The 16,121-nt window shown below is 42.7% G+C and overlaps 1 protein-coding gene across 1 annotated transcript in view; it reads left to right on the forward strand.

Moving 5' to 3' along the window:
• ESYT3 (extended synaptotagmin 3) overlaps window positions 1–16,121 on the forward strand; it is a 241,697-nt gene that overhangs the window by 220,164 nt on the left and 5,412 nt on the right. Inside the window, exons 19-22 of the mRNA XM_078682402.1 lie at window positions 2,853–2,951; window positions 3,078–3,209; window positions 8,096–8,201; window positions 14,186–14,235. Of these exons, the coding sequence (XP_078538528.1) occupies window positions 2,853–2,951; window positions 3,078–3,209; window positions 8,096–8,201; window positions 14,186–14,235 (387 nt within the window). The remainder of the gene's footprint in view (window positions 1–2,852; window positions 2,952–3,077; window positions 3,210–8,095; window positions 8,202–14,185; window positions 14,236–16,121) is intronic.

Genomic DNA, 16,121 nt, shown 5'->3' on the forward strand with positions numbered 1-16,121 from the left:
GTGTCCCCAAAAAAATCTTGAAACCAAAATAAACAGACATCGAAAGATAGGCACTGCAAAGCCACATTAGCAACAGAAGTCCAGCCGTGTACACTGTAACCATGCAGTACCCAAAGTAGGCTTCGTTTGAGCAGATTACTGATTAGAAGACTTGTTATTTCGATTGTGACTTCGTTATGACAGAAAATGTAAATGTATGCAAATGTATAGATCTCAATCCAAAAAAGTTAGTTCTGCCCACCAATGTTCAGTATGCTTTCACTCAGAAGAGTAAGCTCAAGCAGGTCTAATGCATTTCTAGTCTTGGGAAAGTATGTCCTGTGTGGTTGAGGTTTGGCCAGACATGGACTCCTTTACATGTTTTTCATTTAAAAAAGTGAGAGAACCTAAACACTGTCACTGTTAAGAGCTGGGCAAGGCATCACATTTTATACAGAGTGTGATTAGCATCAGAAGAGAAGGTCCACCTTTGCAACAGGTATTGTATGTAACTAAAACACCGCTGAGGTATCAAATTATTTGTGTGTAGATTCATAATTATTGCAACGTTACCCGTTGAGCAGAATTAGTGAGCAGTAGGGTGTTCCTGAAGGCAGTTGTTAATTTGTAAAAAAAGAAAGAAAATTACGTGCCCGGGCTGTCAGGAGGCAACTTGCACCAGCCCATTACTCCTGTTAGCGCCGCATACAACAGAACTATCTACTAACTATGAAAATTGGGAGAGGATGTGGAATAATGGCCAGAGATTACGGAGCTGGGGAACCGGGTTCGAATCTCCACATCAGCTCAACATTATGATTCTGGGCAAATCACTTAATCTCCCTGTAAATGAATGTGTCCTTAACTGGTGCTCATGCAAAGCGCCGGTGCTGATAATTAAGTGCCGGTGCTCAGCATCGGAAACCACTGGTTCAAATCAAGCACTGTCTGATCGCCGGGGATTTGACAGCAGTACATTCCAAGTAGCTGGGGCTACATGACCAAATGATCAGCTGCCTGTAGTGGGTTTGTGGAAGCTGGGAGTAGAACTTCTAGGTCTTTTTTGTGTGTTGGAGAAGAGCTCTTCTTACTTTGATCTATCACATTATTGTGCTGTGGGTTGACCAGGAGTTTGAAAGTTGAGCACATGTAGATGCAGAGTAGGTGCAGTCTTCTCGGCTCAGAGAGTAAGGGTAAGTTCTCTTGCGTGCTCAGATCATGAATCTTGCTCTGCTGCTTTGAATGCATCTGAGTAGTGTGGTGCAGGGCAAGTGACTACTTAATGATATAGCATCTCCGCCAGCCTCCGTGCCTGACCCGGTTGTCCCTCACAATGATTGAAAGTAACATTTTTATGAGTAAATATTCAGGCGCATGGACGATGGAGTCTTCACATCATGAAACCATTTTATTTGATGGTTCAGTTAGAATTATGAATAAAAATTAGCTTGGAAGTGGGGCCAGGGGCATTGAGTTACAAAAAGTTTGAGGGAGCTCCTGACCCTCAGCTAAATCAAATCTTTTTTTCCTTGCTTAGTTTTTATGTAGATGGTTGGTGGTTAAGCTTAGGTGCATCCAAAAATAAAGGTCTGTGACAGTTTTTTATATCATAAACATATACACTGAGGTGCTCGAATAGCATCAGATAGATAATATTCAATGGTTTATGATGTTTCCCAAGCTCAAAATGGAAATATGCACATACCTGCCTAGTTTTGCAATTCCAATAACACCCGAGCCGCAATATAGAAAGTGCCCCTGGGGCGCAACTGACGTTTGTGCCAGCTTTTTGCAACCCAGGGGCATTTTAGTTTTGCAAAAAGGCCACCGACCTTGGGACACCCCTTATGAAATGCAGATCATATCTCACAATCTCAAGGGCGTGGTGCTCTTGCAGTATCCATGATGTGGATGCAGTGGCAAAGAATGTGCACTGACTTTGTGCGACATTTTCATGTGGCGCAGTCCGGGTACCCCCATGAAAGGAAGTCTCTGCAATTCCCCAGACATTCCCATGCAGGCGGGTGCAATTATTCACTGCGCCCACCTGCTCAGGATTCTCTGCCCTCCTGCATCTTGAAAGGTGGCACGGCGGCTTCATAAAGCCTCCCTAAGCCTTGTTCCAGTGCAGGCACGGATTCGCTGCTTCACTTGGAACAGCACATTTTCTCGATGTTGCACTGTGCCCGTGCGCACACACTTAAGGGTATGGTGCAGAGGGACAGTGCGAAGGTTTCTATACCCCAGCGCAGCCCCCAAAGTATTAAGTCAAAGAGTTCGCTTTGCACCGGAAGCACTTTGTGCACGTTGGATGCAAAAGCAAATTTTGACCAAAAGCAATTTCAGTTACACTACCTGCTAAGATCAGAAGACGAGCCCTTCCTCAGTGCAAACTACGGAATCTGTCTGCCTATTCAAAGTACAAGCAAATGAGAGAGCCAGATTTAGAGTCTTTTGGGCACAGCATTTCGAGCAGCCTGAGAAATAGATTCAATTTCTTCATCTGTCTGTGTTCCCCACATTGTGTCACCTCCGGAGAATGGACTTAAATTAGAAATGTGCAGAATGAGTTCACACCCGCTTCACCAAGACTTCAAGCAACGGTGCAGTATCCTTGTCAGTCAATCTTAGACTTTTTCCAAGTGACACAGGGCCAGTCAAAAGCAAAGACTTCAATAACGCAATATGACAAATCCATCTCTCATTTTCTTTATGGCGAAAATCAATGCACCTCCATATCACATGTATAAATGGACTACCATATTTTTTTTCTTAATGCCAGATATAAATATTTTAACAAAAATATCTTCTCTTTCCAAAGAGTCGTGAATGGTAGTAAATTAATTTCAACTATATGTTAAAATGTTTTGCAGTGGAATAAACCTTGAAGGAGTCTCCATGGGAGAGATCCAGCTTACAGTGCGCTATGCTTCTTTACGGCAGTGTCTCATCGTCGTCGTTAATTGCTGCAGGTAACTAAGTATGACTGCAGCCATCCAAGCTCATCTTCATGCTGCATGAAGATCTTTGTTTCAGGTAAAAACAAATCAGCGATCTAGACTGAAGTTTTCTGATCTTTTCTTTGTTCCTGAAAATAGAAACCTTCTTCAGTGCTCGAACAGCGGTGCAGACCCCTATGTGCGCATGTATCTTCTTCCAGACAGAACGTGGCCAGGACGAAAAAAGACAACTGTGAAGAGAAAAACGTTGAACCCACAGTATGAAGAAAAGTAAGTGCATGAATTAGCATTGGTAAGAAATTCAATTTGTGTTTTTATGAGGTAAACCCAACACAAAACAGATGATCCTTTGGGCCTTTTTATAAAAACTGGAGGTGGTGAACAAATGCAGTGTAGGTGTTACTTTGCCCAAGTGAAGAAGTTGTAAGCATTGTTTTTAGCACCACGGCTGTTTTTAGTAAATAATAAATGTTGGCCATACTCCAAAAAATACTTACTCGCAATTTAAAAAAAGAAATGAAAAGAAATAGCTACGAGTCACATCCACATTTTCCGATAAGTGGAATAGATTTTTAGTTTTGTTGATTTTGTTGTCTTCCACAAACTGCCCTTGCATCCATGACTGAGACAGCGCTGTTCAAGCACCCATTGGCAGTACAGAAGTCAACTGCTTTACCAGGGAAGATTTGGGAGTTGTCAGAATGCAGATAGTAGTTGATCCTAAATGAAAAGCCATCATAAGGGGAGGTCGTTTTTAGCGAGAGGTGATGGGAGAACACTGACAAGTAGAGTGGTGAGTGTACCGTTGGAGAAGCCATTGGGCATGGAAAAGAGACCAACTATGTTGCAAGAAATGAAACATGACACAGTGGTTCTAGTGAGGATTTGGATGTAGCAATTAACGATGGTAGTTTGAGAGGTCCAAGAGGACAATAACATATGTTTGACCTATAAAAGAGCGAAATCTTGGTAGAGTGCATACTGTGAAAGCTAGATTGCAAAGGGCTTTCATCCTTTTGGGAGTAGTAAAGAATTAATTTGAATTAGTTATGTCACTCTTACATTTTCAGATAGAAAACAAGCACTTTGGTTTTTGTGTGATTATGTTGCCCTGAAGCATTGGGAGGTAATATTTTATTGTGAGATAGCTCACCCGCATGGTATAGTATTGTCCGCCGCAGGCCAAACTGCCAACTTAGGCGAAATTGGGGAACATTATTGCAACCGCCTTTTCCCCCTCCTTTCGACATACTTCATTGCCTGTTTTAAGATATGGTTGTTGGTTATGGGTTTGTGCCGAGTCTCCACAGGTAGTTGATGGTTGTCAAGCTTTGTAACTATCCAATTTGCTTATACACACACAAGCTGCAGTAATACATATGGTATATTTGGAGCAGCTGTACAGAAAGTAGTGCTACTGTGCAAAACATCTTTGTCATGTAAAATAAGGGAAAAAGCTTCTTAGATTAATAAATTGCTAATACTAAACGGACCATTTATGCTGAACTATATTTCTAATTTCAACAGCCCTGCCGAGTACCACGCATCAGGCGTTCGACTAACACAATTTAATGTGATGATCCACATCTCCGCATTAAAATACATTATCACGCATTTCTAGGGCCTGTTTTCCCCCTACGCGCGCTGAGCCTGGTGAACTGTACAGGTAATGACCGCGACCACCGGGTACATCAATGTCTCATACCTGCCAACTTACAAAATAACTTCACTGTGTGAGGAGGGGGCTGGGCCTGGAAGGGGCAGGGCCTGGTGCAGAGAGCTATCTAATAGTTACTCTGCCCCTCACTAAGTCCCCCATCCCCTATCAAAAAAAACACAAAACAAAGGGTCACCAAGCCTTTTGCCGATGCCCTGGAGTGTTTTGACACATTTTAATGGACATTCACTGCTTGGAGCCTCTGAAAACGAGCTGGAAATCCAGTGTTTGCAGTAGTTCTCAGCTCGCTTTCCCTAGCACTGTGTGATTTTGGAAAGGGAGCCGAAATGACCAGGGGCATTATACAGGCCCCGCGGTGAGGGGGGCCCCCTCAGCACAGCACTCTGGCTGCAGAGCTCCTGATGGAGCCCGGAGGGGGCCACTCCACGTGCCTTGCAGGGAGGCCCCCTCAAGTTTTTTTATGCCAGTGCCGAAATTGTGTGACTCATGGTGAAACCATGTGAGTTGGCAGGTATGATGTCTGGGCAGGACTGTGGCAGAGCCATTGCTTGCAGCCGGCTCCAAGTCCTGAGCAGCTGTGTTTTAAGGCGGCTCAGACTGAGATAGGACTGAGAATGATGTGTGCTGTGTAGTGAGCAAAGCCCTTGACCCGGGAGGTCCGTCGTGGCCTTTAAATTGCTTTTGAGGGATGCTCTCTCAGAGGGCGTTTTAAGCCTTAAGTATGCTACGTTCTCCCGGCACTGCCTGCTCCACCCACCCAGCCGCACTGACTGCACTAGAGCCGCACCATGTCACTGACTGTGTACAGTACTCATACTGTCTGTGTCACTGCGTGTGCTGTGCTCTACGTGCTATTGAGCGTCCGTGTGCATATGGGCATTTTAACCCATTGACCACAGCGTGAATTCTGCCGCTGTGCAGGTGAAATAATGAGTGGGCGTGGTCCGGACGGCCCCCGCCCGTCCGCACACGCCCACTGTGACGTCGGACAGTCAGGGGCCGTCGACGCATCGAACGGGTTAAAATTAATTAATATTAGCAGCTGAGCTCTGCTGCAGCCTGGCGCACCACTGCCTATCAAAAAGAACTCTTCTGAGTGTCAGTGTTTGTTTGAAGGTGGTGCTGCATCAAATACTGAGTGATTGTGGAGGGGAACAGCAGTGCTGGCGCGGCGGATGCTATTTGGTGTGTGCTGCCCTTCCTCCTGGGCCCACCAGAAACTCCCCACCCCAGACATTTGTGAGCTCAACGGTGATTTTTTAATTAGGTTGTTGGCATTGGAATGTGATAACAACTTTTGAGTAAGCCTGCTCTCACCTCAAAAATGTACAGAGGATCTGGGCGGGTGCACACTTTCAAGTGCAGGGCAGCGCACGCCTGCCAGTTGGGCTACCACCTTTTCAAGAGAACCATTTGTTGCTGTTTTAATAGTCTGCAAAGGCCCGTTTGTGATACTACATATGACTGTAAACTAAATCGTATGTATTTCTTTGTACCATGACTTTTCATACTTTATTTACTTTAATTATTAGTTTCAGGTCATTACCCAGTTCTATGACACGGGCTTTGATGCATTTAACCCGTTCATGCACCGCCGATTTTGCGGAAGTGAGGCACTTCCGCAAAACGGGCGGGGCCGCGTCGGTCATGGGCCGACGGCAGCACTGGGCAGGTAGTGCTGCCGTCGGCCAGTGGCCGACGGCAGCATGGAAGGGGTTAAAAGTGCTTTCTATTTACAGTTGCTGTTCGACGTATGTGCACCTAATGGCTCAAAATACTGACTTTAGAATATTTTGTAGCAGCCAGGATATATTAGAGTACTGGGGGTGCCTGTAAAGAATGCGGCCAGGTGGCAACCATATCTGCCAGTGATGGCATTATTCAGATGGACAACGTTGACCAGCAGCTGCCACCAGAGAGCCCTAGTCCGGTGACAGATGTCAGCTGCAGTGAGTGTGTAGCAACCAGGCAAGAAAGTGTCAAGCCAGGTCTAAGTCAGCAACAGGTAGCCCAGCTTACAGCAGCACCACCAGTGTGAGCTCACTTGCCCCCTTGCAGAACACAGGCCAAAGACACTCTCTGGCTCATCCTGGCACTGCAGGGAGGCAAATTTACTTCCGGTCGTGACACAGGCGGGTGCACTGCAACACCATAGTGCAATTGGCTTAGCTCACAACATTTTCTTTTATTGGTCTTTCATCTTCAGTTAACTTCATAAAACAATCTGAAATATAACCTGAAAGAAAGTTTCGAGTTATTTTTAGAGCTTCTTGTTGCTCGAACGAGTTTAACTTCCGATGTCTTCCACGCACTTCATTGTTGGTTTTATTTGCACAAAAGTGTCACTCTAAGTGTCACACATTTAGTCGTTGAATGTCACTCATAACTACACTGAAACCATGGAAGTGTCGCACATAAGCAGTTTGAGAACTTGGCAACTATGTTTCAAGTAAGTATTATTTAAAATGGAAAATAAAAAATGGTCTTTTTAAAAACAAAGTACATATTATTGTAACAGTAAATTTACAGCGCAGTATATGTTTGAGTCATCTTACCGACTTGTACAGACAGAGCAATAAAATGCATATTCTTTACATTTTTATTGGCTAAATGTTAGAGCGATACGCTGCATGCCAGATGAAACTCTTAAAGTGGAGGACTACATTAAGGACATGGTAGAATGGGCAGTAGCCGAAGTAATAGGGATGCGTATTTTTAGAGCGGAATATACATTAGTGGAAGTTGTGTAATATAGAAAAGAGCCCTCTAGAGATGTGATATATCTAACACTAGATCACTGTAGACCAGATAATCAAATGGAACAGTGTAGAACGTATGATCAACTGATCGAGATTTCGAAGCAGTTACGATCAAGCCAAGTGTGTTTCTGCTACTAAATGTCCTTCTTGCGATGCCATCTCGTTATATAATTTTGTTAACATTAAAATATTTTTTTTTACAATTTAAGGAATTACTTTTTTCTTCTAATAATAATGTTTAGTTTTTTACCATTGACAAAGTTAGTTTGACTCCTGTAGTTCTTTTGATGAGACATCAGTCAGTGGCTGCTGAGTATTAGACATCCCACTAATTAAGTACACTCCTATTAAGAGTTTGCACGCAAATTAGGATTAGAAGCAGTGTGGATTTACCAGGGTCCTAAATAGTTTTCAGTGTGCAGATTTCTCCAGGTTTTCACGAGAAAAATAGGTCATAAAAGAGGAAATATGTGGTAATCTGGTAAATACTGCATGTTGTACCATATTCCAACCTTCCCTTCATAAAAATAGTCTGGTAACGAAGGTGGAGGCTGGGATTGAAGAGGTGTTTGGGTGGTGAAGGGTGGGACTCAAGAGGAGAAGCCAATTTTCTTTGTAAAATGATAATCTGGTTTCAGACAAATGCTACATATCTCCCTCTTGCTCTATTTAAAAACTTGTAGATCAGAATTTTAAATAATTTTTCCCTGCTGTTTCAGATTTGAGTTTTTTGTGTCCGAGGAAGATGTGAAGAGAAGGACTTTGGATGTTGCTGTGAAAAACAATAGGTCATTTGTTTCACAACAAAGGAAAGAACTTGGAAAGGTTTGTGCAATCGCAGAAAACGTATTCCCCCGTCTTTGATTTATTACTATGCAAGATATGTAGTTATGCACTATTTTAGTAAATATATAAATGTTGATATGAAGTCTAATTACTGCTGATGGAGATGTCCTTACCTGCATCACAGAAAAGGAATGCATACAGTAGCCAATCCGAGGTATACAGTGGAGCTGCTCTATACAAAAAAACAAGCATACTGCAACAAGAAGGGAACCATGGACGCCGCTCACAGATTTGCATTAGGTCACATCCCCTCCCAGTTTTTACAGGATGCCACTCTTCTTGGAAATACTGGAGTACTGAAGAGAAGCGGCAATTAAAAAAAACTGGGTTTATTCAATGTGGGGCCTTCTCTCTATTAAGTTTCTAACGTTCTTTCTCCTTCAGAAATACCCATATTTGAATATTTCACAAAAACGTTTACGTCCTGAGTGCAGAATGGCCCCTGGCATGCTGAGAACACCTGTCTGTTGGCATGTCCACTCCTAGGCCTCTGAGGGCATCTTACAAAAGGGCTGCTTCTGGGCCACTAACTATGTCTCTTGGTGCAAAAGCAGTTTTGCCCAAATAAGCTAGATACAAACAGCTCAGGGGGTGCTGTTATGCACTTTGTGTAGAACAGATGACTTCTGTTCAAAGCACTTTACAACTGAGGTGATGAGTTACCCACCGTGTGAAATTGTTCAGTGCTTCTGGGGACAGACCTAATTTTCCAAATGTAGGGTTCTGCCAGGAGCCACAGATCAAGGGCTAGCTATTTTGATAAGTTTCATTTCCAACCTTGTGGCTGTGTATATGCAGTCTCATGACATTGTCCCCTATCCTTACAGACAGAAATGCATTAAAGATGTGGAAATTTGAAAATCGTTTAACTCAAAATGCCGTTTTTATGTGTCATATAGCAGGAACCAAATTTTAAAAAGAAGCATTTAAAAGGATTCTTTTCTTATACTTAATATTTTTTACATTAAATCTTACAACTTCAAAACAGAGGTCTTCTGAGGATCATAAAATGACTACTACGGCCCTCATTACAAAAAGCCTGTTGAAATCCATGTTCTCAAGGTTCCTTCAGGCTGAGACGGCGATCAAAAAGGGGATCCTTGCACATTTGAAAATATCAAAGCAACATAAGATAACCCAGAAAGGTGAAGATTTCATTATCTCTATATAAGGCATTCCATTCTATGGCCTCATATAACAGACGGATCAACAAGATCCCTCAGGACTTTCGAGACATTCTTCCAGTCCCTTCCATCCATTAACACTTAGTATCACACAGCAATGCCTTACTCATTACAAAACCCTGCCAAATTACCTTTCCATATCAAGTCCAATGGTGAAAGATTTCAAAAAGCATTACCCCCCAAACAATGGTATGACATTTTCACAAGCACAAACAATTTTGTTCACCATGCCCAAGGATGAGAAACTGTATATAAATTCATGAACAGATAGCGTTACACATTTGCACCCCTGCACACAATAGATAGATCACAATCAGCACACTGCTGGAGACACTGTAGGGAGAAGGGCACAGTACTGCATATATTATGGGCATGCCCGAAGCTCAAAGGGTTCTGGGGAGCTATACTAACCACTATCTAGCAATTTGAGAGGGAAACTGAGGCCAACATCCTGGTGACCATAGTTTTAGGCATTCCGTTAGCGTCAGTCTACCCATTACAACTCTGTTAATGGAAAGTGCATCTCGCTGCCAAACAAATGAGATTGAGCCAATGCGGTAACCCAATGGCACCAACAGTGGAATATGGCTTGGGCATCTTTGACACTTACTGGCATATGTTAATGTGGCATATAAGCTCAAAGTGGGGTGCTTAGACTCAATAAAATGTGGTGCTTTAATTTCTGAATGCTGACAATAGGGGCATTTACTGCCGAAACAGGGATGGAGCACAACCTACAAGACACACACTTTGAAACCGCTCACTGTGAAGAGTGGGGGGATGCTGAAGAGGGGGGGAGGGGGGATTACACTTGGGTAAGAGTTGGTGGGTATTCACTCAAGAATGGACTACCTGCCTGAAGTTATGTAATTATTTTTTTTAAATTAAATGTAAACTATTGAATCTAGAACCACAGTTTTTTCCACATACCTAGAATTGGAGCTACCGGGGGGGTTCCCATAATTGTGGGAGTATGCAGTAACCGGGATCACATTTTGAGGAACAGCATACGGCATTAAGTGTTTCTGTGCCGATTGCTCCATGGTTTTCCATAGTCTGTCACTCATCGATCTCCATGTGAAAACCAAAAACTAGCAATTCTGGAACTTTAGACTATTCGTATTAAGAAAACCTGTTGAAGGATGCTCAACTAGTCCTGATGAAAGCTAAGTGACCCTGCGGGGCAAACATCCTGGGATGCCGTAGCAAGTAGAATAACAATGGATTTAACCCAAATCTCTTGACAGGGGGTGAATGTTTGATTCATTCAGCATTCGTCCATCATTTGTTGCTGCAGCACTTTTCAACCTAAGTGGGATGGGTATGCCCAGGCATGGGTCCTTTGCTTGCTGTGCCACTGGATTCAAGCTAGCCTGGCTGATGATGGGTGTTACCCTGAAACTGGTCCCATGATGATAGTTTCCAGTCAAGGGAGGACCCGGCTTGGCCGTTCGGTCTGGACTGTTCCCATGAGGAGCAGGGTCAAGACTGATTTCACATGGCTGGGTTCAAACTAGGCCGTTGTAGTGAGCAAAAGAGCGATGGATTTAACTCCGATCTCTTGACTTGGGGTGAATGTTTAATTCATTCAACCTTCAGTCCATCATTTGTAGTCACAGCACTTTGCGTTACTTTTAGGCAACTTTTCAGCACAAAATAAGTTTTGCATTGCAAAGTAAATAACAAAAAACATTTTGTGCTGGTTTGCATCACTTTTGTGTCTCAAACACAGTGCAAAATGTTTGTAAATATGGCCCAGACTGGTTTGAGAAAATCACTTGCATCTTTTTTACAGTGAAGGTATTGTTCCGTTTCGCTCCTACCCATTGTGTGCCATATATTTCTGGAGCTAGAAAGTGATTGTAGATATTTATGATACCTCAATGGTAGTCTTTAGACTAATAGGTGTCACCATGAGTAACATTAGGGACTTCAGCTATCCCTAATTCTTCCTCTTCAAAGTATCCCAGGTGAAGACAAAAGACCCTGAGCAAGGTAGAGTCTGATGTAGTTTTTATGGACAAAATGTTAGCCGAAAGTGGTGAATGTTCTGAAACAGTCATTACATTATGTAGTTGACTGTGAAGTGTATATCACACATGAAGAACTCCATGCTGGCCGTTGGACTTTAAGGTATTTTGATCTTTGAGCGAAACATTTAGCGCTGGGTTTCTGCATCTGCTTTCAAACCATGAGGAAGAAAAATGTTGCTTATCTTCTCTAACAATCTTTGTGGTAGATACTCTAGCTGTTTGCACATTTTTCACCTTGAGAATACCCCCCACATACCCCTAACCTACACAGGTACGAAGCTGGCTCTGGGTATTCTTGCAGTAGGTCCACAGTGCAGGAAGATCTGGGTCCACCTCCAATGTGACATAACAGATCTTTATTAGGTGTCAGCCGTCTGTGCCGTCTGTTTCTGTCCTTTTTCCTCAGTCTCAGAGGCGGACACAAGACTGATGAGATGGATAGAATGGTGGCAGTGTACAGAAGAACAAACTTTGAACCTTAAAACAAATATCTGCAAGAATTTTCCTCAGAACCCTGAGGTGGGCCTCGTATTATAGTATCCTCCATATAAACATTATGTTTGTAGCACATATAGCTGTAGATATATGCGCTCTGCATACTCCTGACTTTTAGTGTTGGCTTGAACATTGCAAGTTGGTTTTGTTTGAAGATATCTTGTCAAGTCACATGGTATGGTGTAACTCCTCCCTTATTTAGAAATGCACATGCACACTGACTCCATTGTTTTTCTCTGCCATTGAGTCCGGTTTACTACGCCATTGGGTTCGGTCACAAACCAATGAGGCTCTTGGACATGACGTATTGCATGTTCGCTGCTTTGGTTCCATGCAGTAGCTCTTCCACTCTAGTCATCAAGAAAGACTTCTTCGGCACCTGTGTTTGGTTTTCTTTCTGTTTCAACACTTCGAAGACAGTTCAGAAGATCGGGTCCCAGACTCTCTAGCACCCATGCTCCTTTGGAGTTCTGCGTTCTTTCCCTCCATCGACTCCGGAGAATGAAGAGGCATAACGGGTAATGGAACGGACATCCTTCAGAAAATGCTCTCAGTGCCATGCCAGTTAACCCTTGGCCAACCTCCAAGGGTGTGTAATCCCTGCCTCTCTCCGGACCACAACATGCATCTTCTGTCTAGCCTTTCACTGCAAGAAGACCCTTCAACAACGTAGAGACAGATGCTAAGCACACATTAGCATTCACCAGCAGTCAGAAGATGTCACACCCGGCCTCTTCTATGGGTTTTCAGGTCACTAGGATTCCCCCGTTTGTAGTTTTGGGCTGGGTTCATGTTGTCCATCATATGCCGCTCCTCCTTGCCAATTGCAGGGTGGGATTACATTGGGGGAGAACCTCTGCCCCTAAGTTGCGGGACTAGTTAAATGATGTAGCATAAGGCCATGAACAGCTGGAGTGCTACTGGGATCTCAAGCCTAATGCATTCGGACCTGCAGATATCTAGGGGGCCAGTTGTTATATATCTTGCTCTCTGAGTGACCAAGAACAGTCTATGAGAATAGACCTTGATTGACTGGATGCCCTGCGAAACCCCATTATCATAAAGGATGAGGGACAGATTTCTCAACCCCTGCTGGACCAGTGGCAAATGTGACACCCCCGGGGCTGCATTCTGGCTCCCATGAAATGCCAGATCACGCACACTGCACCCGAACTGTTACATCTTGCTTGTCAAAGACACTCTGTCACAGCTAAGTATTACTCTGCTTAGATGTCACCTGTTCTAATGCACCTTGCGTTACCATATGCAAAATGTAGAAGTAAAGTGATGTATTACTGCTGTAGTGGAATGGTCATGGTGACGTGTTTTATTCCATAAAACCCATTAAATGAAGTTTTTTTTAAAATTAAAAATCTATTGGCCAGAAATTTCCTTAAGAAGAGTTAGGGTAAAGCTATTAACCTTCACATAAAGGGTTCTAGTTAAAAATACCAGATTACTTTGTGAAAAGCTTCCATCTTTATGTGCTGCCAAGAAAGCTTCACTATAGCAGTAAATCGCCCCTTCCAAAGCCCATCGAAGTGGAGCAGAGTAGGTAGCAGATCTTTTGCCCTTCAGGCAGGTTTGGAGTGATGGGGAAAAAAATTGACTCTTCACAGAATTGCTGAAATTCTGTTATCTATTAAAAACATTTTTGTTGTGCCTCAAATGATTCATTCTTCCTGATTTTCTAAGTGCTTGGATGCCCTTCAAAGCTTTCAGTGCTCTATGAATGGCCAGACAAGTGGGACTGGAAAGGGTCCAACAGAGAAAAGGCCCTTAACCACCATGTCCTCTCCTCCTAATAACGCCAACAATCCTACCCTTGATACCCGCAACTGCCCTCATTGCGTTTGATAGACGTTTGAACGTATTATCTAAAGAGGTAGTGGGAGCCTTCTTAAAGGAATAAACTCTATTGCTGTTTTCGTAGATAGAAAAGTGTGCTAAATATACATGGAGTTCACAAACACTACTGCTAGCAGCATAATCATTTAAACCCATCCTTAATAAAGTATTACATTCTACCACATTCTGACATCTTTTGTTTTGCTCAGAGATGTTAAGCCTTGATGAACACTTGCTAAGAAATTGAGATCCAAAATGTTTTGTGCCTGAGTGTAGCAAGATTTCTAGCATGTCTGAACTGTCTGCAATTTTGTTTGAACCATACTTCAAATTAAACGTTCGTTGAACTTTGCAAACTATAAAATTATTTCTTATGTCGATTCTAATAACCATTTCATTATAGGTCCTAATTGACTTGTCGAAAGAAGATCTTGCCAAAGGGTTCTTTCAGTGGTAAGTCTGTTTTTTCTTTTAGTTCAGATGCAGTTTTGTTTATTTATGTAAATCATGTTTACAAAGTCAGAACATGTCATTTCTTGCTAAGCCTGAAGATTACCTATGGCACATGATTGCCAAGGCTACTGGCGTTTTGGTCACATCCTTAACAAGGTTCCTAAATCCATACAAAAGATGACCATTTTAATATTAGTTTAAAGTATGGGGTTTCTGGGAAGGAGACGAACAGTGGTTATGTGTAAGGCCTCTAAACGAACAATAGGCAGATGTGAAGCACAAAGAAAATTCCTGATGTAAACGACTACTAGTTAACTGCCTTAAAGTGCTAGCTACAAAAGAGAAATGTTCCTTTCTGTAAAACGTGACTATCAAATTTTGATAATATCTGGTCTCCTCTAGATCCAAGTACATAGGTTTAGTAAACCGTGTATTTATAAGATTTAACATTTTGTTTCTCTTTTATGGGAATATTGTTTGCGTTTGGCTAAAGAAATGCCAATAGGAGTGTTTTGAATAAGTCTCTGCCTTTTCGTTTTGCAACTATACTTTTCTGTGGTGGATATGTGACTGTCATACCTTGATCAACATGGGGGCAGATATAATTGCAACAAAACAAATTATATGTATTCAACTGCTGTGTCCGACTGAGCAGATGCACCAGTAAGTCATTCGTTCTTTGCTGTATTAGTTCCATTACTAGTGAGAGCTGAGTTGTGCACCTCTACTTTCTTGATCTTTTATCTATATTTCAGAACATTAGGCAACACATTTATACTCTTGATTTAGATGGTCTGTATTCTACTAGACTATGTGTGCCTTTAGAACCCGTTGCTCTTTCATTTCACGGATTTGTGGTCTTGAGACACAAATTATGAAGTGTGATTGTAAGAGTAACCCCTCAAAAGTGCATGAACAGGAATCTTCTCAAACAGATTGTAGATTCATTGTTATTTTGATGAAGCCAGACTTTGTGCATTGTTGGTGTTTTTAAATAATAAGCTATTTACCTTTAGTCCTACTCATTCTGCTACATACTCTATCTAACCGCAGATTCCTCACATTGTCAATATCCCCATGTGCCAAAATGGACCCGGAAAATTAAAATGCAGTGCTCCAGCACAGCGATATATGGCTTCAATCGCTCCAGAACTGATGATCGGAGCCCTATATAAGTGCCATCCACGCACACAGACATCCGTTTCTTTCATGAGATTGTCTGTGCTCTCAGATGTGGATCCCACAAACAGATTGGAAGAACCAGTATAGAGAGTCCTAAAATGGGGCCTTTTTAGATGGAAATGATTCCACATAACGAGGAGATGGGGCGGCATTAAGCAAGCTGCATCTCAATAGAGTATTCACCAGAAAGAGCATTACTGAAGGTAAGTAAGTTGTTGTTCTGATGGATACTAATAACCACAGATTATTCAACTTGTGAATAGATCCCAAAGAAGTCTCTCCCACGGTGGTGTATTTTTGGAATGTCTCAGACTAAAGAGTCCTACAGGACCAAATAGACAAAATGCCTTTCCCAGCGGACCTGTCAAGAGCATAGTTCATAGTGACCATATGCACCCACGTAGCTACCTGACCTGTCTGGGACAGGAACTCCACCTGCCAACACAGTGGTAGCAGCTTTGGCCCTGGTGGATTGAGCCTTCAGACCTTCTGAAGGCTACTTCTTATTCTGTGGATAGCCGATCTTAACACAAAGGACTGTATCATGAGATGGTCTGTTTCTGCACCACCCTACCCTGCCTCGCCCCAAAAACCCCCACAAAAAGCAGATTGTTCACCTTATGTTCTTTAGTTTGGTCAATGTAAATGTTAAGTGCTCTTTCAGAGTTGAGATGATAGTCTCTTTTCCTCTTTCGAGGGATGAG

The sequence above is a fragment of the Lissotriton helveticus genome, chromosome 3_1 (genome assembly GCF_964261635.1).
Source record: "Lissotriton helveticus chromosome 3_1, aLisHel1.1, whole genome shotgun sequence".
NCBI lineage: Eukaryota > Metazoa > Chordata > Amphibia > Caudata > Salamandridae > Lissotriton > Lissotriton helveticus.